The sequence below is a fragment of the Heterocephalus glaber genome, unplaced genomic scaffold, assembly GCF_053883595.1.
Source record: "Heterocephalus glaber isolate CG9 unplaced genomic scaffold, H.glaber_assembly_v1.0 deba00001509, whole genome shotgun sequence".
NCBI classification, from domain to species: domain Eukaryota; kingdom Metazoa; phylum Chordata; class Mammalia; order Rodentia; family Bathyergidae; genus Heterocephalus; species Heterocephalus glaber.
This window is the reverse complement of record NW_028258325.1, coordinates 46,259,231-46,281,936: the sequence shown is the minus strand read 5'-3', so window position 1 is coordinate 46,281,936 and position 22,706 is coordinate 46,259,231. Positions and strand designations below refer to the sequence as shown.

Below are 22,706 nucleotides of genomic sequence, written 5' to 3'. Positions count from 1 at the left end.
CGACCCCGCCCCCGCACCGTCCGAGCGGGCTCCGTACCAGGAAAGGCAAAATGTGGCGCGCACTGGCGGCCCCACCCCACCCTGCAGCGCTTGCGGCCCAGGCCCCTTTTTTCAGTCTAGAGCGGCTGGAGAGGTTGGAGCGTACCAAGTCCGGACGGCCGGGGGAAAAGCAGAACAGGAGGGGCGTGTAAAATTTACACCTTCTGAGAGAAATGACGTTACTTTCATCGCCCCAGTCTTGGATGTTGCAAAATAACGGAGATTTCCACGTGCAGAAAAATAAGCCTTCCGGATGTCGGGGGGAGGGGAGATAGCTCCACCCCATGAAATACATGACTCCTCCCCTCTTCCTCCGCTCTCCCTGTTTGGTGGGCCCCGGGAGGCGGGGCGGGGCGAGCAGGCCACGCCCACTCGGGGGTCAGCAGGCGCCGCCGCAGTAGCTGGTGTCGAACTGCGGGGAAGGAAGAGGCTGCTACGAGCGTAGGGACCGAGCTGGCAGCTGGTTGGATCTTGGACTTCGGCCGCGGCGGGAGGTCCCTCCACGTGCCTTCCGCGGCGACATGGAGCTGGAGGAGTCGGGCTTTAGAGAGGCATGCGGCGTGTTCGGGTGCATCGCTTCTGGAGAGTGGCCCACGCAGCTAGATGTGCCGTATGTGATCAATCTAGGACTCGTGGGGCTGCAGCACCGGTGAGCAACAGGGTGAGGGCTAGAAGTAGGGGTGCGGGGCAAGCACCTCTACATTTCCGCCAGTCGCCTCCCCCCTGCAGTGTTGGGAGTCTCATGAGCTCCCGGGGACCTGGAGGAGGGAGGTCTCTCACCCGGACCGGTACCTGCCCTGGGCATGGGACAGGTTGAGGGGGGTGGGGAGACCTTGCCCCTGGTCGCCCAAGGTCCGGGTCCCGGATGCCTTTTATGGGCCCCACCCACTTCTAACCCCCCTGAGAGTCTGTGCACCTCTCGTGAGTCTGGCCAGTTAGTTGGGCTCCAGTTTGCTTGGACTAGCCAGGTCGTGGAGGAGCGGAGTCTAATCTCCTGAGCCTTGTGCATTTCTGGTGATAGGTTTGTGAAGGGGTGGTGGCTGGTCCCAGCCCTGCTACACCTTGAGGTTCTCGCGCGGAGTCTCCGTCCAGCACGAGCTTTTGTTTGCAGAGCAGAGCTGTTGAGCAGATGGTGACTTCGAAAGTAGTTATAGCTATGCAAACTTGAGGATCCTAGAGTTAAGACCCTGGAAAGCAGGATTAATTGATGTTCAAAAGGAACTACCATAGATCTCATATAAATTAACGCAAAATAGGCCAATCTCAGGGACTAGATTGATAGTTAAACATTTTAAATGAGTGAAACCTTTGGTAGTAAGATGCCAAAACTTAACTCCCTTCTTTAAAAGGGAATACGGTGTGCATATGAAGGCACACACTGATTTGGAAAAATTGGAGATCAAAAATAAAAACAAAAAGGGCCTGGGGATTTAGCTCAGTGGTTCCAGTGCCTGCCTTGCAAGCGCAAGGTCCTGAGTTCAGTCCCTGGTACCAAAAAAAAAAGCATCCTTGCTTCCATGATCTACTTCTTACTACTTGATCTAACTGGAAGTTGATGTAAATTACTCGGTTCGTGTATGAAGCACAAACCTAGGTTTGGCATTACTGAAGTATTGCAAAGTTTCAATAGGCAATACAGTAGCAAGAACTTCTAGAACAATTAAAGAACTGGCCGGTAACACAGCAGTATGAGTGCAACTTGTATAAATGTATTCCAGCTGATGAGCTTTCCCTCACCAAAGTGATTTTTTTTTTCTTTCAGAATCTCACATACTTCAGTTTGAGTTTAAAGTAACTCAGAATCTGGAATGAATCAACAAAACTTTTCTTTTTTGAGACAGGGTCTCACTGTGTAGTTCAGGCTGGCCTCAAATTCAAAGTGATCTCCTGCCTCAGCCTCCCAAGTGCTGGTATTACAAGTGTGTGCCACCAAACCCAGCCAAGAATTATTTTAAACTCGAATAATATTGGATAATTGTGTGTTGACTGTGATAGATTACTCATTTCAAAAATTATTGAGAGATTATATAATCTAAGGAGAAGTTAAAATCTGATTAGGTCATTTATCTGAGCAATATAGTGTAGATCAGTGATGGCGAACCTTTTAGAGCTTTTAATGATGACAGCTCGCAGCCCACATGTCCGTAGGTTCACCACCACTGGTTTAGATCATTCTTAAGTTAATTTTTAATATTCTTTTAGTGGAGTAGGGATCTAGGGATCTTCAGAGTTACCTAGCAGGAAATAGGTGAACTTAATTTTTTCCTTAACTATTTACATTTTAGTAAAAATTACTTAGTTCTTTTCATCCTCATTTCTCTTCCCCTTTAAACATATGTCTGAAGAAAAGGGGGCTTATTTATTACTTAGATGTTGCCATATAATTGGAATTCTAACACTTATTTTAGGGAAACACTTGGTATACTTGGCTCTAGTGTTTTGTTTTTAGGTTGAATACAACTTGATTCCTAGTTACAGGTACCTGCTTTCTACAATTGGTTTTCTGCAAAAGGATTATGAGGTTAGATAATGAAAGATGATGTAATAAAGTTAGGATTATATAATAGTAAAGCAGTATTGAGTATAGGATTATGTGATAGTAAAGCAAGATTTTATGAAGCAAATGCCTTGGAAAGTGATAAAAGATTTTCCTAGTGTAGGTGTGGCATCATTAAGGCAAGATGGGGGCTGGTTCTTGCTCCTGTTCCTACCAATTCAAAATTTTATATGAACAAAAAGTCTTTGCCCTTTGGGAGAACTAATTTGAATTTGAAAATCAGTGAAACTCCTGTACGTCTAGAAGATATAATCATTGCTCTAAAACTAGAGGTAAGGGTCAGAACAAGATTCAGAAGTAATGGAAGGGGGCGGGGGGTGAGTATTGGAGATTGAACCAGGGCTTCCCCTGCTAAGCACACATTCCACTCCTGAATGCACCCCAACCCCAAGAACTGATGTACCATATTTATGTGGTGTTAAATGAAGGAATGTTAAAACCAGAGTCTTGGATGGGTTGTCGTAGTTTAAGCTGCGTTGGAATTAATTGTATCCCCTGTAACCTGGTACAGACCTGGTCTGTCGCAGAAGGCTCCAATTGTACCTTCCTATTCCCATTCACTAAATGGTTTGTATTAAAATAACAGCAAAAAGTTTAATTTTTTCCTCCATTGTTGAAGGAATTTATCTTACACATTTTATTAACACACAGAATTTTTCAGACAATGAGACTTCTGTTATTTTTGCATTCTTTATTTTGGTCTAGGCATGGTCTGATCTGAACAGTTTAGTCTAAGAAATAAGCCTCAGAAACCTGAAAGTTACAGTATTTGTCTTTTACATGGTGATCAGTTACTATGTAGTCAGGTACTGGATATTGAATCCAGATGAGTTCATCCACAATTACTTCTTTTTAATAATTGTTCTAGCTATTTGCAGCTTTATTCCCTAGCTGTTCTTTCCACCAAAGGGGATTTTTAGTTGTCCCCTTCGCTGTAAGTTGTCTGTGATAGTGTACAGATGTGTTCCTACCAGATTGATGTAATCAACAATTGCTTTTTTGGTCCTGAAAATATCAGTTTAGTAGTTTGCGAATCAGACACTCCCTTGTAAATCAGACAGTTTCATATTTAAACCAGAGTTGTATTTTATGGAGAATAGAATGGTCTACACATACAGTATTTGAAAATTCCGTAAAAAGACTTAAAGAAATTCATAGACTTTTCCCATGAGTCAGTTGGTTAGCCCCTGCTTTGATACCATGGTTTGGATGTGCTTTATCTGTTGGATGTGTCTTATCTGTGGCATTATTGGGTGGTGGAGTGAGGTGGGGCCTAGATGAAGGCAGTTAGGTCAGGGGGGATGCTGGGGTTTCCCAGTTATGGACTTTCAGCCTCCTGGACTGTGAGCTAAATAAACTTTTCTTTATAAAGTACTTCACCTCAGATATTTTGTTACAGCAACATGGAACAGACTGTTAACTTCAAACTTGGTTAGTTTGAGATGAGCATGCCCTTCCTTCAGTGACTTGCCTCTTCCTTAGGTTAAGAATTAAATTTAACAACCAATGAACATTTTCATACCACTTTAAAAAATTTAATGAAATTTACCTGATGAAGTTGAGTGTCCTGTCCAAAGAAACATTCACTAGAATCTTTTGGTTCTGTTATACTTTGAGGAGACTGCTTTGTAACAATCTCAGGAACAGCTTTCTTAAGAGACACAGATGCTGGTTCTGCAGAGTATATAATATTATCAGTAGGAAGGCACTCAGGAGAAAGAAATGCTCTCAAAGCTCTGTGGAATTAGTTCCCAGTTATCTTCATTTAGTGTTTTGGAGAACACAGGAGGTTGTAGAAAACTATGCTAGATTAAAGCCGGAGATAACTTTATTTTGACTTTTATCTTTTAGTGAAACTGATCAAATATGTTAACATTCCTATAGGGTTTTACCTGTACACTCATGTAGTTTGTCTCCTATATCCAAATCAAGTGATTTTTGATTTGATCAAGTGACTTACTTTAAAACTGTCCAAGCTGACTTATTTTAAAACTGTCTTGGGCTGGGGATTTAGCTCAGTGGTTTCACTGCCTGCTGTGCAAGTGCAAGGACTCGAGTTCGATCCCCGGTACCAAAAAAAAAAACCAAAACTGTCTTAGCCAGGGGTGGTAGCATATTCCTATAATCTCAGCACTCTGGAGGCTGAGGCTGGAAGATCACCAGTTAAATTCAGGGCCAGCCTGAGCTACATAGTGAGTCCAAGGCCAGACTGAACTGCATAGAAGGACCCTGTCTCCAAAAGCAAAGCAAAAACCTGTCTTTGCTAATTATAGATAGAACTGGTTATGGTAGGGACTAAGTGCGCGTATGTTAGTATGTAAAGAGTACACTCTAAAATAATAAAAAGTATAGTAAATACATAAACCAGCAGCATAACTGTTTAGTCACTATTCAGTATTGCATACTGTACATAATTATGGATACAATACTCTCATAGAAGTGGCAGTAAAGATTTATTTACACCAGTGTCACTACGAACCTGTGAGTAATGCTTTGCTCTGTGACAACATGATGACTACAGTGTCACCAGGTAATAGTTTTTCATTCTGTTATGATCTTATGGGACAGTGTGGTATATGTCATGTGTCATTGGCAAAAATGTCCTTATGCACCACCTGACTATACTCAAAATCTATTTGCTGTGCTCCTGTGTACGTATGAGGCAGTGCAGTGGACACTGGGAGCTGTGTATGTATTACACAGGGCAGATAGGATTCCTGCCTGCACCTCTAGAACGCAGTGTGGCCCATTGGCTCAAGAGCACAGTCTTCTCTGAGCCTCAGTTTCCTCATCTGTAAATAAGGTATGAATGATGATCCCTACATCACAGGATTGTAGTCAGAACTAAATTTATTAATACATGTGCTTAGAACAGTACCTGGATATACCCATGTCCTATGACTTTGCCTCCCACTCCTTGGCCTGTTCTCAACAGATTTCTGTTGCATGTGCGTTGGGAGACACAATTATTCCTAATACTTCCAGTCTGGAAACAACTAGAATGTCCCAACAGTGGGCTAGATAAAAATAAATAAGTGGTAGATGGTAGGATATGTATTCTCACATTGGAATTTTCTACAGTAATAAAAAAAACTTGCTATAAGTAAAATCGTGGATAAATCTTGTAAATACTGCATGAAAGAAGCTTGACCCTTAAAAATTCATACTAAAAAAAAGTACATACTGTTTGAATCTTTAATGTATAGTGATAGAAGTTAGTGGTCATTTTATGGGGACAGGGCCTGGAGATCTAGAGAAATTTGCATTGTTGAGTAATTAGGGTTAGAGACCAGAACTTGGGTTTTTGGATTTTCAGTCCTGTACATTTTCCATTATGCAATCACCCATTTACATCTATGGTTTCACCCACCTAAAGATTGAAAAAAAAATTTTTTCTTGTCATTATTCTCTAAACAATACAGTTAACAAATATTTACAGAGCATTTACATTAAGTATTGTAAGTAGTATAGAGATGATTTAAAGTATACAGGAAGTTTAAAATATGCAGGAGTTTAAAATACTATGCCTTTTTAGGGCCAGGGATTTAGCTCAGTGGTTCTGCCGCTTGCCTTGCAAGTGCAAGGACCCAAGTTTGATCCCTGGTACAAAAAACAAAAACAAAAACAAAATAGTATGCCTTTTTATATAAGGAATTGAGCATCTGTGCACTTTGGTATAGGCCCTGCAACCAGTCCCCCTGGTGAGTACTCAGGGATGATTACTACATTTTTCTTTTATATTATGCTATCTTTGCTGATAGCTGATGAAGCAGTGCAGAATTATAGTTCATAATTAAGTTGGCTTCAGAGTTTGACTTATTTTTAGATTTATTAAATTTTCATACTTATTACTACCTTTGGAGAAAACTAAAATTTAGAGCTAGTTAGTTTGTGGGGGTTATTTCCTTTTGTATAACTGTCTTCTGATAACAGTTGCTTTTTGAAGTATAATTTAAAGGCAGATGATTACTGCAATTAATCTGATTTAAACAGGGCTGGGGATTTAGCTCAGTGGTTCCGACACCTGCCTTGCAAGCACAAGGTCCTGAGTTTGATCCCCAGTACAAAAAAAAAAAGAAGTATCTGACTTTTAAGGAAAGTTTCTATTTATTTTCACTGTTACTTTGAATCCTAACCTGTCAAGGACGGGACTAGATATTTGTTATCAGGAAAAAGCAACCAAAGCTTTTCACAATGTAGACAAATTTTGGCATTTCTCAGGTTCTTACCATCTTGTGGTTTTCTCTTGATGCTCAGAGTTCTTTTGACTTTTGTTATGACCTTCAAATAATTTTTAAAATGAACGAAAACATAGGAAGAATCATTATATAACATCTTTTGATACACATTTGTTTTCAAGCACTAGTATACCAGATTAAGAATGTAAATAATTGAACAAATGAAGAATAAATTGAAGAATTAAGAGTATTTTGGTGTAAGTTTTAGGAATAAACTGAAACTCAGTTACAATTCTCTATTTTTGTGGTCATTTTTGAACATAAAATGTTGGGATTTTGGTTTTAGAGCCTTTTTTCCGTGTTAAAATGCAAAGAAGAAAGTTTATGGGGGAAATTTTTTTTTTTTGAGACAGTCTGACTATGCAGTCCAAGCTGCAGCTCACTATATAGCCCAGGATGACCTTCAGCTCACAGTGATCCTTCTGCCTCAGCCTTCCAAGTGCTGGGATTACAAGCATGCACCACCATGTCTAGCTATGGAAATATTTTTGTTAAGGTCAGTTCAAAGGTTACCATGTTTCCACCTGGCATTTCTAAGAATTAGTCTTCTTGGGATGCCGTCAACCATTTTTCTTTAAGGGTTGCCATTTTTCTTTTGCAAAAATTGTATATGTATTTCAAATTTTTACTTTTGGTGTGACATTGTTTCCAGTCTCTATTTCAAAAATCGCATTAGTCTTTTGGCAGTTTCATCAAATATTTGTTTCTCATGGTCCCTTCAAGCACTTGCTTAAGTGTTTCTTCAGACTGTATGTATAGCAGTGAGGTCACTGCTCTGACCTCATCGACAGAGCCGTGTTTTCGAGCCTCTGTTACTCATTGTTATGATGTGTAAGTGACTTCTAGCATCGTCTAAAGGTGCATGATTGCCTGTAAATCAACAGAACAAGATTTATAATTATTCAAACTTAGTGATAATTTTTATATTTGAATATCATTCATTTGAAATACCTGGATTGGTATAAAGTGTGGAGAATTACAGTTTATCTCAATATGAGGGTCGAAAATTTTATCATATACCCATATTCAACAACTACCTATTCTAAAACTCAAAAGGCAGACTGGTTTCCATCAATAGGTGATCTTCATTAGAGGATTTTTTTCTTTTGTGGTACTGGGGATTGACCTTTACCACTAAGCTGTGTCCCCAGCATTATTTATTTGAAGACAGGTTCTAGCTAAATTGCCAGGGCTGGCCTTGAACTTGAGATCCTCCTTCCTCATCCTCCAAACTAGCTGAGAATTCAGACCTGCACCACCACACCCAGCACTAATTCTTTTAACAAGTATGAGTAGACATTTTTCCTTCTTCCTGTAACATATTCTCTACCAACCTGGATATAATAAGGAAGCATTTGGAAATCTACCCTACAACCACCTATAAGAGTATATATTAGATGTAAATATCAAGTTAACATTTAAAATTAAACAGTTTAGACCTTCTACTCGATCTAGTTATACTTTGTGTTGTGGTGGGGTTGCCCACTTCTTCTGAGGCAGTAGTCAGTGTTTTCCTCTGCTGGAAAACAAAATAACATTTTAGATATGTTTGCAAAGCTCTTACTGCCTCTAGCAGTTGAAGATTGTGCCGAAAAGCTAGTACCAGGCCTGGATTCCAGCCTCAAAGCAGTAACCTTGAAGCCAAAAGCATTTGCTATCCTAAACCAAAATTTGTAATAGCCTTGTAGAATTTACCTCCTTCAAAATCTTGGAAGTATTCTGTTAAACTTAGTAGCATACTGTACTTGGGAATATGATAGCCCTTTTCGACCTATATTGGTAACATCTTTCATTGTTACATTTTAGCACTTGACAGTAAAGGCTCTTATGTCTGTCTTCATCCTTATTGTAACTAAGAATGGTTCTTATGTAGAAAGAAAACAAAGATTTAGTAGTTCAGTAGTTTTCATATTGAGAGATTAATGATCTACAGTATATCAGTGATGGCGAACCTTTTAGAGCTTTCAGTGATTCAAACAGCCCACTGTGGCATGCGTGCCATTGGTTCACCACCACTGGTCTATATTCACCCAGGCTAGGCTAGTTACGACAACCAGGAACTGGTGGTGTTTAGCCTGATAACTACATATAGATTTATTCTGGTGTAGCAGTGTATGTGTGGGATATTTCAAGTTGTTTGTTACCTTAGGGAAAGCGCTTGTGTACATCTTGGAATTCTGAGGTCAAGTCCAGAAAAGTGTGATAGTACTGTAATACTGTATTCATCTTAGTTGTACTTTCCTATACATTGGGACATTATTTTTTAAAAAATTATATAGTACATGACTAAATATTTTGAAATATAGATGCTTAACAAGTTGATGACAGTGTAACGCTAGACAATATTTTGTATCAACAGACCAGTAAGGTAAAATGTGTTTATAATCGTTATTCTCAGTAATGTTCTGTAAAATTGACGTGAATATGCTACAGTTGCTTCCAGGGAAAATACAGGGTTAGGTTTCTGTAAGCTTCTGGTTATGACATTTTCAGCAGCAGATTAATATATAACTTAATCTGTATTTCTGTTTAAAGATAATAGTTAATAATTCATTAACATTGAGTTCACAGGTTATTGAGTGTATTTTCTCCATCTGGTATGTCATAGCCTTCTTGCTTTTATGAACACTGGCTAGGTACCACACTTGGAGGCCTTTTATATAGCAAGAATCACCCTAAAAAGCTACAGAAATGTGAAAAACATGGCATTACATACACAGTAAAAAGGACTGGCTGACAGAAGGAAAGGACTGGTTGACAGAAGGAAAGCTGAAAGGAAGCAGAGTGTTCCTTATTTGACCTCAATTAGGAGTGCGTGCTCCAGCCGACTCAGATTTCTTTGCTGCCCTATACATGTCCACAGATGACCCTGAAAACCCTGCAAGTGTTGATTTCACCATTGCAAATACATTGTAGTGAGTAGACAAATAAATACAGAACCTTCAAATAATATAGTCAACTGTATCTGATAGCAACAACAAAACTAAATATGCTTGTGTAATAGATTGTTAACCTGGATTTTTGCAGAAAAGTAATGATTCTTTCCTCATCTGTACAAAATTTAAATTTAAAAATTCCTTGTATGTTAAAAAGAAATCAAAAGGAAAGAAAATGGTGGGATATCTTATAAAAACGTCAGCCAAAGCTGGTATTGCCACAAAATGGGCTTGCAAAGTGATGGTACAAAGCAGCGGAGGTGTGGGAGGAAAGGTGTACTGAGCAGTGCCTTCTAGTTAATGGTGGGAATATACAGTATAGTCACTGTGGGAAATAGGTAGTTCCTTAAAAAGCTAAAGATGCCACATGACCTAGCAATTTCATCCTTTTGTGTGTATATTCATGAGCAATGAAAATCCTGCTCACATATAAACATGTACTGTGGAAAAACACTGTGGCACTTCCTAAAAAAATAAAACGTAATTACCATACAATCCAGTAGTTTTACTTCTGTACATCCAAGAATTGAGAATAGGGATTCACATAGTTGTATGCCCTTTCAATAGCAGCATTATTTACAATAGACAAAAAGTTGGAAAACCATTGACAGGTGAGTGAACAAAATGTATATCCCTGTAGTGAGATATTACTTAGCTTTTAAAAAGAAAGAAATTCTGGTGTATGCTACACCATGGATGAACCTTGAAGACATGCTAAGTGAAATAAACCGGACAAAAAGGGGAAATAATTACATTATTCTGTTTCATGAGGTACCTAGAATACTCAAGTTAATAAAAATGGAAAGTAGAATAATTGTTACCACAGGCTAGTGGGAAAAAGGAAATGAGGAATTATTCTTTACTATATACAGAGATTTAGTTTGACATGATGACAAAGATCTGGAGAAAGGGTGAGATGATTGCATAACAGTGTGTGTACTTAATGTCACCGAACTGAATACTTAAAAATGGGTAAAATGATAATTTTACATTATGTGTACTTAACTACAATGAGGGGAAAACACTTGTATCATAGCAACAGTGTTCAATGAATGGAAAAACAAAATACTATAGTGTATCTGTAAAATTTCCAGAATAGACAAATCCATAGAGACACAGTAGGTTAGTGGTTTCCAGGAGCTGCAAAGGAATGGTAAAGCAATGAGTTACTTCTTGGGGTAGTCAGAATGTTCTAAAATAACTCTTGACTCTATAGTCTTAGAGTTACAAATTTGATTGGGTGAATTTGATGATAGAAGTTATCTTAAAAAGTGGAGTTGAAGTGTTTGAGAATAGAATAGAATGAAAAGATAGAATGAAGACAGGCCAAGTGTAGAGGCAATGCAGTGACCCCTGGGAGGAGTTACAAAGGAACTGAGGAAACTGAACTGCCCTGCTCTGAGCTTCTGTGCCCTGTCAGTGAAATCAGGACATGTTACCAGCTAGGAACTCCTTCAAGCCCGAATTTCTAGTGGCAAGATTGATTATATCATTGGCCACAGACCAAATTCCATCTCCAGCCCCTCCTTTCAGAGTTCTAATCCTCTAGGCAGGCTTTCTGGAAATTAGTCTCCACCCTGAGGCTGTTCAGGACCTCACCTAATGTGGCCTCAGTAGTGTAACAGACTTCTGTCACTGGATGTTCCAAAGGTTTTTTTTGTTTTTTTTTTTCATTAAGTTTATTGGTACATTTTAGGTTACAGTTACATTCATCATTGGGATCTTGAACCTTTACATGACGTATCTTGGTTCTTATTTTTTCCCCATTCCCCTGCCCTCCCTTCACCCCCTCCACCCTTCCCTATTTACCCCAAAGGTTTTTGAAGGTCTGCCAGAAAGGGACCAAGACCAGATGTATTCTTTATTGTGCCAGTTTCTTGAAAATTTAAAAAATTTTAAACAATAAGAATTTTTAAAATCAGGGCCGGGGATTTAGCTCAGTAGTTCCAGTGCCTGCCTCGAAAGTGGAAGGTCCCGAGTTCGATCCCCGGTACTGGAAAAAAATTTTTAAAAAAAGAATTTTTAAAATCATGCATTTACAAGAGGTTGCATGTATTTAAATTTAGCACCTTACCTATGTCCAAGGTTTTTTATATTTATAATTCTTGAATTTTCTGAAAATGTAGCAAACAAATCATTTTTCTGTGGGATCTTAGATTAAAATGACAAAAGTTCTCAGTAATACTTTGTTACATATGATTAAAGTGCATTAATTTATGTAATAATTTCACTACTAAAGTTACCCAAATTGCCCACAGAGTACACCATAAATTTAAATATTTTATATTTTAAAATTTTTAAATTATTTCCAGTTTTTGATCTATTGAAATAAATGAATTGGGGAAAACTTTATTGTTTGCATATCTTCTGAGATAGTAACAGTGATGTACTTTTATGCCCCCTGCTGGCAATCTCATTGCTAATTTTTGTTAATTATGGATGAAAATGTCAATTTTTGAAATAAATTTTTAGTACATCAAAAAGGAAAATAGGTAGTTTTAGGATTGCTCTCGGAGGAGCAATGTGGTGGTTCATTTGCGATTTTTAGACTGAATATCAGTGACTTCTCTAGTAGGATGTGTATGTGTTTTACACCTGGAGAGTTTGTGTTTAGTTAAGTAGGCCTGACTTTGACCCTTGGAGTTGAGCTAGATCTACCCTTGACTGTTCTGTACTACAGAGCAGAGAATGTGGTGTTCCAACTCAGATTAACTAAAGAGGAATTAAGTCATTGTGTTTCTCTTCTATTCAGAAGAGACAGATACATAAGATTGTCAAACAAATTTCTTTAAGTCTTTTCTCCTCTTGATACTTTCCTGATTCCTTTTATTCTCTCTTGACTCAGACCAGGGAGAAAAATAAAATATATTTGTTTTAGATCTAAAGAAGTAGTTGATGAAATTTTCATAGGCCATTTCATTTTACATATTGTATCACAAGTAGCCTGAGAGTTCTATGATACTTCTCAGTGATTGATTTCTTTCATATGGCATCAGTCATGCATTTTAAGTGGTACTTTAGTAGAATTAGTTTTTCTTCCCTGACTGGAATCAAACTGGAGCCTATGTGTTACTGTCTTTGGCCCTCTGCTAGCAAATGACAGCCTAGCTGTTTTTCCCAACATTGTGTGTGTTTGAGGCATCTAACAACATAGGTGCCCGAACTGTTCCAACTTACTAGATCAGAGTCTCCAGAAGTTGTAAGTCAGGAACTAATCTAGTTACTGAGAATACAGAGAGTCTATTACCTGGTTTTGGGGTGCTGGAGGTGGTTTCTAGGTTCTTTCCGTCCTGGGCAAAGAATTGGTCAAGACAAGCACAAAGGGTAGCGAAGTTTTATTAAAAGTAGGAAAAGGGGGGCTGGGGATTTAGCTCAGTGGTTCCACCACCTGCCTCGCAAGCACAAGGACCCGAGTTCGATCCCTGGTACCAAAACAACAACAACAAAAATAAAAGTAGGAAAAGAAGCACACCCTACAGAATGAGGGTGAGCCAACCATGTGAGAGGAAACTCAGTGGCACAAGCTCAGTTCTCACAGAGGTTTTGCATCACCCACTCCTCAGGTTGATGTCAGGTCTGGGTCCTCCTGTGGAAAACTTGCTCAAGTTTTTGGGCAGAGTCTGCCTGCAGGGCATTGGGAACTGTTTTAGGAGTGTATGTAGGATCCTAGGGTTTTCTAATTAATAGGTCACACCTACTTCCCCAGCCTGTATTGCCATGCCCTAATCTCCTGTCTCAGTCAGGTCTACAGCCCTTGCTTGATTTCTTTATTTTTAATAAGAGAAGTTTATAAGCCAACCATGGTGGTTCATGCCTGTAATCCCAGTACTGGGGAGGCTGAGGCAGGAGGATTGCCACAAGTTCAAGGCCAGCCTGGGCTATATGGTAAGTTCAAGGCTAGCCCTTAATACAAAGTGAGACAGAAGAAGAAGCTTATAGCATACATTAATGATAGGAAACAAAATACTTTTGGGGGAACAATTTTATGACCAGGTGTTAAAGTTAACAGTATAGAACAACAGCAATTCCAATTATGAAATTCATCAATAAAATATATAAAATTAAAATGAGGCAGCCTCTGTTTTTACATGAAAGTACTCGTGACTTTTTTTTTTAAAGAACAATTGATGTGATTTTTTTTTCTTGTAGATGAAAACCCATATATTTATACCTCAAAACTACGATCTTCTCACTGTTGAGTGGTGATTTATAAATCACTAGCTATATCTGGTATGCCTAACATCCTTGCCTATTTAAGTTTTTTCCACGTGTATTTAGCTGCCAGGATTCTTGTGGGTTTATATCTTTGCTTTCATTTTCATGTGAATGGTTAAAATAACTTAGACTTTAGGCTTCAGCTTATAGGATCCTCTTGCCTCACCTACCCCTTCTGAGTGCTGTAAAAAATTATCTTGAGGTGTTGTAGTTTAGTGACTTTTTCAGAGAACTAGCAAAAGCTTTTAACCTTTTTTTTTTTTTTTTTTTACAGTGTTGGGGATTGAATCCAGGGCTTCCTATAGCCTAGGCAAGTGCTCTCTCACTGAGCTAAATCCTGGACCCCTATGGCACCTAATTATTCTCCTGGAAATCTCAATCAATCCCCCGCCCTCAGTAGCCTAAGGAGCAAAAAATTGTCCTATCTGGCATATGAGAGAAAGGAATTTGAGTATCTAGTTTGATAAGCCAAGATTGGCTTCTGTATTTGTGGCACTCTCAGCTTTCTACTGAAGGACTGTGTATGTGGGGGCACAGAGTTCAGTTTCTGCTTGGGAAGTTGTTGCCCCTCCCTCCCGAATCTGAATTGAGCCGAGCAGACAAACCATCAGCTGGGAAGCAGACACTGTCCTCCCACCAGGATCCTCTACCAGGAGCTGATGTTCTTACTCTTAGGAGAGGAGAACCTGTGAAAATGCATTGCTGGGCCCCAGTCCCAGAGTTTCTGGTTCTGGATCCAATAATTTGGGGTCTAGTAATTTGCATTTTGAGTAAGCTTCCAAATGATGCTGTTATACTTTAGGAATAACAGCTGTAGGGATTGTTACTTGCATTAATAATACCTCCTTCCCTTTGTGTATTTTCTAAATATGAATATTGTCCAACAATGCTTCACATAATGTTACAGTATCTTAGTTATTGTAGCATGGGTAATATGTATTATTCATTATGACGGCCCCATTCATGACCGCTTGGAAAACTAATTATTCCCAAAAGCCCAGTTATGGTTTAAATATGAAGGGCTTCCCCAAAGACTCAATATTGAGGACTTGCTCGAGCAAGACTTCTGTATCAGTCTTCAGAGGTGAGGCCTAAAGAGATGACTGGATCACGAGCTAGTGCATTGTTGAGTGAACATAAGGGGATATATAGTGGTTTGTTTTCTTTTTCAGAGCTAAATTCTAATGTACTATTTTCCCATTTAGAGTGCACCTGATTTCTGTGGTTTGAATTCCCCCATAGGTCACTGCAGGTGTTAGGTATATGTGAATCTCTGAATAGATCTTCTGACCTGCAAGTAACGCAGTCATCTTCAGATGTGTCTGCAGCAGTGATTGTACAAACATATCATGCCGCTGATGTTGGGCTCCTTTATCTCTAGACATCTTAATTTTCATTTTACCTGGGAGGGGCCAGTGGTATAATTCTCTAATTCTCGACCATACCAGCTTCTTGTCCATCAGTGAAACATTTTGAGATTTCTCACCGCTGTTGCCCGATCTTAACTCTGTCATTAGCCTCTCCCTTCCCTAGACACATGCAGTAGCAGTATTAGGAATGTATCACTTAAGCCAGAGAACAGAATCTGGGCACATGGTTAGTAGAGGTCTGTAAGAGCATCTTGTCCAGTCCTACCATTTTAGGTTTCCATCTAGAGGCTTCAAGGCTTGGTTGCTTCAAGGTTTACAGAGACCATGTTGGAGCTTGACCTTTCTGACTTGTGGTCTAGAGCTCATTCAGTTTGTTTCATGGTATCGTTTGTGTGTGTGTGTGTGTGTGTGTGTATTGTATCTCATTTCTTTTGAGTTACATTTATTTTAAGAACTTTATGGTATGTCCCAGAAGAACTTAACCACTTCCAGGACATTCTGAAGAATTTTGTATTTTTCTGAGTTTTTCAGTGGCCTTTTTATATTTACTCAGTTTTACCACAATTGGTATGAAAATGTATTTCACTTTCTGTGACCTGGAGTTGCATATTTGTTTTACTAAAATTGGCCTGTTTTAATCTATATTCTGAAAATCCAGTTTTATCTCCTTTTGTATAACTTTTGTACATTTTTATGTTCTAGAGATCAAACATACATTAAATGTTTCATGAAATTTCAGCAACTACCTACTTGAATAACATTTAATGAAACCTGCTTAACTTAGATTGTATGCATCTTATGCAACTGGATGTCCTATGATGTTGCAATATTTTGAATACTTTTTTTGCCTTCCTACCTGTCTGGTCTTCTTCCATTTTTACATCAGCCCCTTTTGTGGCTTAGTCTCTTTCTTGAAATTCCTATTCTTGTGAGTTTTGGGTTTTGTTATGTCCCAGAATAGAATCCAACTCAGTAAAAAATTTCATACTCCTGGTCATGCCTAGGTCTTGAGTATTCTGCTAATCTTGTATTCATGTCTTAGGTTTTAATACTTTTTTCTGCACTGCTTCCAGTCTCTTCATTCCAAATTTCTGAAGCTTGGCAGCAATTTGTTCAAATATCTTTTTATTTCACACTGTTCCCTCTAGTTGTTGTATGCTTTTATCTGACCAGATACCTGTTAGTGCCCTGACCTCTGGCTCGGTCCAGTGTTTTCCTCCCTCATTTGGAATAAAAGTTGAATTAATAGAGTGTTTCATTATTGATGGAGAGATACCTGTGTTAAATAGGAAAGAAAAAGATATATGGATTACATATATCAAGCAAAGTAGTTGGACATACTCATAATGTGGGGTCTATATCAGTATATAACGAAAGTTGAACATATAATTTTATAAGTTGCTTATAGAAAATGGCTTGTTGATTTTTTGAGACAGGAGAGGTGTAAACAATTCCTTTTTTTTTTCTTTGTCAAGTGATTTCCATTGGCTACACATTGGAATCTCTTGAGTGTGTAAAAATTACTTTAGTGCCTCTCTCATCCCTCATCTCCAGATTATGATTCTTGTGCACACTCTGGGTGCTTATGAGCAGAGAGGGCTTGGGAAAGCCACACATGACATTCAGTGCTTACTTAGTCCTTGGGGAAATTAGAGACAGACCGAATGACACTATGTGAAACTTTATTTGCTTATTTATTTTTGTAGTACTGGGGGATTGAACACAGAGTACTCTACGACTGAACTACAGTCCCAGTCCTTTTTATTTTTCATTTTGAGACCATTGAGTTGCTCAGGCTGGCCTTGTACTTGACATCCTCCCGCCTCATATGCCCTAGTAGCAGGGATCACAGATGTGTGCCACCATGCCTGTCTTTTTTCATTTATTTACTTATTGTGTTATTATTTATTTTTTATTATTAATTATGTTGTTCTTTTAATGGTAGAGAAATGTGTCAGAAATTTTTTAATGTCTTATTCCTAGGCAATGTGACTCTAATTGTAAATCCTCTAATACTCAATAGTGCCTTCAATTCATTTTATGTTAATAACATTAATTGATATTACTCTTGACATCATATTGGTTGATTCCCACATTGTGTTTTTTCTCAGGTTTTATGTTCTTGTTTAATTACGATAAAATCTAGACCCCAGCATCTATAAATGACTTCTAAGGGGTTACATTAATATTCTTTGTGAGGGATGATGGATGAGAATGGAGCGAAGAGAAACTTCCATGAAGCATGTCTGTAGATATTTTGAACATTTAAGTGACTGACCAAAAATTAAAGCTAGCACAAACATTTCTACATGCATGATTGGAAATACGGGATACTAAAGTGGAAGCCATTTGTAGGAAGAGCAGTTTTTTGGGGGAGAGTTGTGAAGGTCCATAAATACAGATGGCTAAGTTGTAAATATTCATGGGCCCCTTCTGTTTGAGTGAAACTAAGGAGTTTGGATCGAAGGGATTACCTGAAAGGGTTAGAATATTGCTGAAGTGGAAGTATTAGCATCTTCATCAGACAAACCTTGGGTTAAAATCAGGAACTTTCAGGAGCTAAGTGACTTTTATTAGTCAGTGTTTAAAGCATCTAAATGATAAGAGTCCAGAGTGATGACCTGCATAAAATATCGGAGCTGCTGTTTAACATGGTCATGACTGAAGAACCTTCGTGGCATCTGGTGTGTATCACAGATAGAAAGGATCTTTATAAGTGGGGTGGACTTTTTTTGTTAAAATGATTTATGATTGAGCTGTAAACATGGAAGTTCAGCTAATCCACATTAACTGAACTGTATGTAATTTTTGTCATCTTAACCCTCATCACATTTGGAACCTTTCCTCTCCTTTCCAGGTTTCATATTACTGAATATGTGTATCTCAGTGCTTTGCGCGTGCTATGTACGGACAGTGGGTGTTACAGATACTTGAACAACTCTGTTCCTAAAAATAGCAGCTGTGAGACTTCAGCTGTGAGGGAAATCTCTTCACCATTGGTTCTCCCCTTTGCATAATGGTGCATACTGCTTGCATAGACAGTGAGCAGATTCTTTGTATATAGTGTTGGACTTAACAGTGCAGCAGATCAGAAACTTGGTTTAATATCTAAATTATTAAATCTTCAACCATTCACTTATTACACTTATTTTTATTTTACTTGTTACAATGGAGCATTTCTTCCAAACAAGTAATGAAGTGTTATCAATTCTTTGTATTTTAGTGCTTTCATTTATAAATTTAGGAAAATGCTAAGTTAAAATGGAGCAGAAAGTTGTGTCTTGTTTGGAGCTTTGGGGGGAAAAAAATTGAACAGTATTTTTGATATTTTCTCTTTTTTGGCCCTTAAAATGAAAACCTGGAATTTTTAGAACCCAGTCCATATTTCAAAACCATATACAGTTGGCACTAGCAGTTAATGCCATTTTAATATGCTTTTTCTGTATTTCACAGATGTAAAGTGATAGTTCCCAACCTCTTTTTATTTTTTTATTTTTTACTTTTTGGTACAGAGGATTGAACTTGGGTCCTTGAGCTTTCGAGGCAGGTGGCAGAACCATTGAGCTAAATCTCTGGCCCATCCCAACCTCTTTTTAATCTTTCCATGTGTAAAACAGTATGAGTTGGGATTCTTTTTTAACCTTGATATTTGAGGCTATATTTATCACGAAGACACAAGTCCTACCCTCTTCCAGTTGGTAAAACTGTAAAACAAAAGAACAGTACTTTTTCTTTTTACCTTCAGTGGTCTCTGGAACTGCGCCTGAGCTCTGGGTTGCCAGGTACCTGGTGTTTGCATCCTCTGATAATGGTGTGGCAGGTTCGCACTGCAGGATGGCATCCAGGTCATGGAAGAACTTCATCCTAGACCTGTCTCCGGATTTGTGGGCATATTTAACTTCTGTATTCATGTTTGAGATTTTTATACTTTGATTGGCACTGTTTCCAGTCTCTCCAAACGCCTAGTGACTGCAGCCTTTTAGCAACGTAAATAAATATCCCTTTATTTCCCAGTGTTCCAGAAAGTTGTTGTCGTGTATGTTTTTCTGCCCAGATACTTACCAGAGCTTTAACCTCTTCCTCAGTCCAGTGCTTGCCTGTTCCATTCTCCATGTTGAAAGTGACCTGGAAATGATTCACTATTTCTAGGCAACAGTTTTGTTTCCTAGGAAACCAGAAGGCTGGTTGTCAATAAGCCACTAAAAGCTGGAAAAGATCTAACTTAACTGGTTAAGGCTGCCGGAGGAAGTAGTTTGAGGAACTGCCAAATAAGCAGGCTTTGTGAATAAAGAAGCTGGGAGCTAAATGATGATAGCTTCAAGGAAAATTTACCCTTGAGACAAAAGAGAAAGAAAACCATTTTTGTTACCAAATGATTGTTGATTTCTAAAAAATTGTTGGGAAATGTTTGGCAAAGGGTTTTTGTTTTTTATAGCAAATGTTGATAGCTGTATATTAAAAAACATTTTTATGAGGTTTATATTTTTTTCTGTGACATGAATCACCTGGTCTTCTGTAGGTTAATTTAAAGACCACATTGCAGTGGACTCTTAGGAACTTGATTGGTTCCTAAGGGCTGGTTTTAAGTCAAGACAGCTGAGATCTAGATGTTTACCTGGGTATATGCTGTAGATAACAAGAGTCAGATGAATCTTCCATTAACTAATTAACCCAAGTTGTTTGGATGTCACGCCGGTCGTAACTTGAAGGTCCACTGTATTTCATTAAATAAATGCTAGGTCATGATTTAATTTCATAGGGCTTATAGGATTATGCATATTTTATATCCAACTTAAAATTTAATCCATTGATAATTCAGTAAAATCATTTCATTTTTTGATTTTTACTTTTAAAATATTTTGTCATTTTGATCCCTGGTACTGCAAAAAATAAAATAAAAAATAAAATATTTTGTCATTTTTATCATTAATAAAATGCCTTAATTACAATATATAATTTTAGGGGGAAAATCCTTTTTAAATGAATCAACATATTACCAATTGTTAAAAGTATGCATACTCATATGGGAGGGGTGTACCTTATATTTCTACTTTGATAAGCGGTCTTTGGAAGAGAAATTTAGCAGTGATCATCTAGTATTCATAGCACTTGTTCAGAACTGTTAAAACTTATTGAGTAGTCGGAGCCTTTATTTAATTTGAGTTTATGCTCCACGCTGGTGTAGATTCTTTGAGTCTTACTGTGTTACTGTGTATTACCCTATCTCCAGTCTAGCCTTTGGGTTTTGGGTTTTGGTGTTTTTTGGGTTTTGGGGGTTTTTTAAATTTTTTTTATTTTTTTATTTTTTTTGAGACAAGGTCTCTCTATGTAGTTCAGGCTGGCCTTGAATTCACCATATACCCCAGGCAGGCCTCAAACTTGTGGTGATCCTCCTGCCTCAGCCTCCTGAGTGGTGAGATTACAGGGGTGCACCACCATGCCAGGCTTTGGGGTTTTTCTTTTCAATTATATTACTTAAAATTATTAATGCAGGAAATGAGGTGCAAACATGGGAAAGGGTGCCTAGGCAGCAGAAGATTTTTCAGAAGCAGACTTTATTTTTTGTGGTACTGGGGATCAAATGAGGTCTCTTGAAGGAAAGTACCACTGAGCCATGTCCTCAGCCCTATTAAATTTTTAACATTTGTATCTATCTATCTATCTATCTATATTTTGTACTGGGGATTGAACTCGGGTCCTTGCGCTTGCGCAGCAGGTAGCGAAACCACTGAGCTAAATCCCTGGCCCTTCTATCTATATATTTTTTGAAAAAATCCGTCCATGAGAGAGGAAGCGAGAGTCCATTTCCAAGGGAATAGTGTTCTGATGGACTGAGAGGTCAAGTCTGTCCACCTAATTTCTTGCTCTTTCACAGACTTTGTGCCACTCTCGCCTCGTTCATCTATGTCCTCAGCCCTTTGACACTTTATTTGACTTAATTGGTACAGAGGTTAGAACTCCATATTCTGGAATTGAATTGTCCGTTTTGTAATTTTAGCTGTATCACCTGCTCACTCTGACATTTGGCAAGTTATTTTCCACTTTAGTGTGCTGCTCTGTGCAATGGGAATGGTAATTATGGTAACTACCTCATAGGATTGCTGTGAAAGCCAAATTAGATCATTCATGTGAAAAATGCTTAGGGCAGTACCTGGCATACTAGTTAGAACTGGACGACAATATCATCTTGTTAAAGTAATTTGCTGCTATTGCTAATCATCAGCATCATCAATAGAAGTGCTAGCATTCTGCATAGCATTAATGTGTTATCAGGTAGTTTATGATGCTTGTTAAGAAAGGTATGTTTGATAAAATTCAAAAAGTTTATCATTTGGGCAGATGTAACAGTTAATATCCTTATATATTCACAGGGGTCAAGAGAGTGCTGGTATTGTGACCAGTGATGGGAGTTCAGTGCCAGCGTTCAAAATGCATAAGGTAAATTTGAACATTAAACAGTGTTGATAAAAATAACAATTGCCAGCCAGGTGATCATTAATATCACCTTGGGGAAAGGAGTCCTGAGTAAACAAATTGCAATTAGGAGTAATACTCTGGATCATCCATTTCCAACTTTACATTCTAACATTTGTCAATGATTTGTCAAATTAGGAAGTATTTCTTTCACATTGTTTGCTGTCTAACTTGAGCAGGAAGCCATTTATTTAGTTAGTTAGTTAGTTTTTATTTTTGATACTGGGGATCGAACTCAGGACCTTGGGCTTGCAAGGCAAGCACAGTACCACTGAGCTAAATCCATGGCTGAAGCCATTTATTTAAATGCTTCTAGATGCTTTGATTTTTGTAAAATGTAAACTTTCATTTATATTTAACAAATTTTGTTGTCTTAGTACATATCTGTTCCTTAACAAAGTCTGTCACAAAACTGAATGTGTTGGGCCGGGGATTTAGCTTAGTGGTGCTACTGCCTGCCTCGCAAGCTCAAGGTCCTGAGTTTGGTCCCCAGTACCAAAACAAAAACTAAATGTGTTAATGAGGTATCAAAAATCAGATGCTTCTGGGCCGGGGATGTAGCTCAGTGGTGCAGTGCCTGCCTAGCAAGCACAAGGTCCTGAGTTCGATCCCCCAGTACTAATGAAGAAAAAAAAATCAGATGCTTCAACATCATGAATGTCCCAAATGCCACTAAATTATTCACTGTAAAAATTGGCTGATTTTGAATTTCACCTCAGTGTACATTTTTAAAGTGAATGCTTCAAAGTTCTTAGTGTTAGCTTAGCCTTTTTTCCTAAGTTTAGAATTGTGAGGTACAGAGAAATCAAGTGACCTGTGCTATCCTTTGATTCCCTAGCAGATGGGCTTTTATTACTCCATAGTAGCACTGGTTTCT

At 38.4% G+C, this 22,706-nt stretch overlaps 1 protein-coding gene across 2 annotated transcripts in view; it reads left to right on the top strand.

Annotated features, from left to right (window-relative positions):
- The first annotated feature begins 15 nt into the window (after nt 1–15).
- Nucleotides 16–22,706, top strand: part of Ppat (phosphoribosyl pyrophosphate amidotransferase) — a 37,393-nt gene continuing 14,702 nt past the window's right edge. Inside the window, exons 1-2 of one of the 2 annotated variants that reach the window (XM_004849690.4) lie at nt 16–688; nt 21,727–21,793. In XM_004849690.4, coding sequence (XP_004849747.1) covers nt 561–688; nt 21,727–21,793 — 195 coding nt within the window. In that variant the 5' untranslated portion in view covers nt 16–560. The remainder of the gene's footprint in view (nt 689–21,726; nt 21,794–22,706) is intronic. The other variant, XM_004849692.4, reaches the window with a different exon arrangement.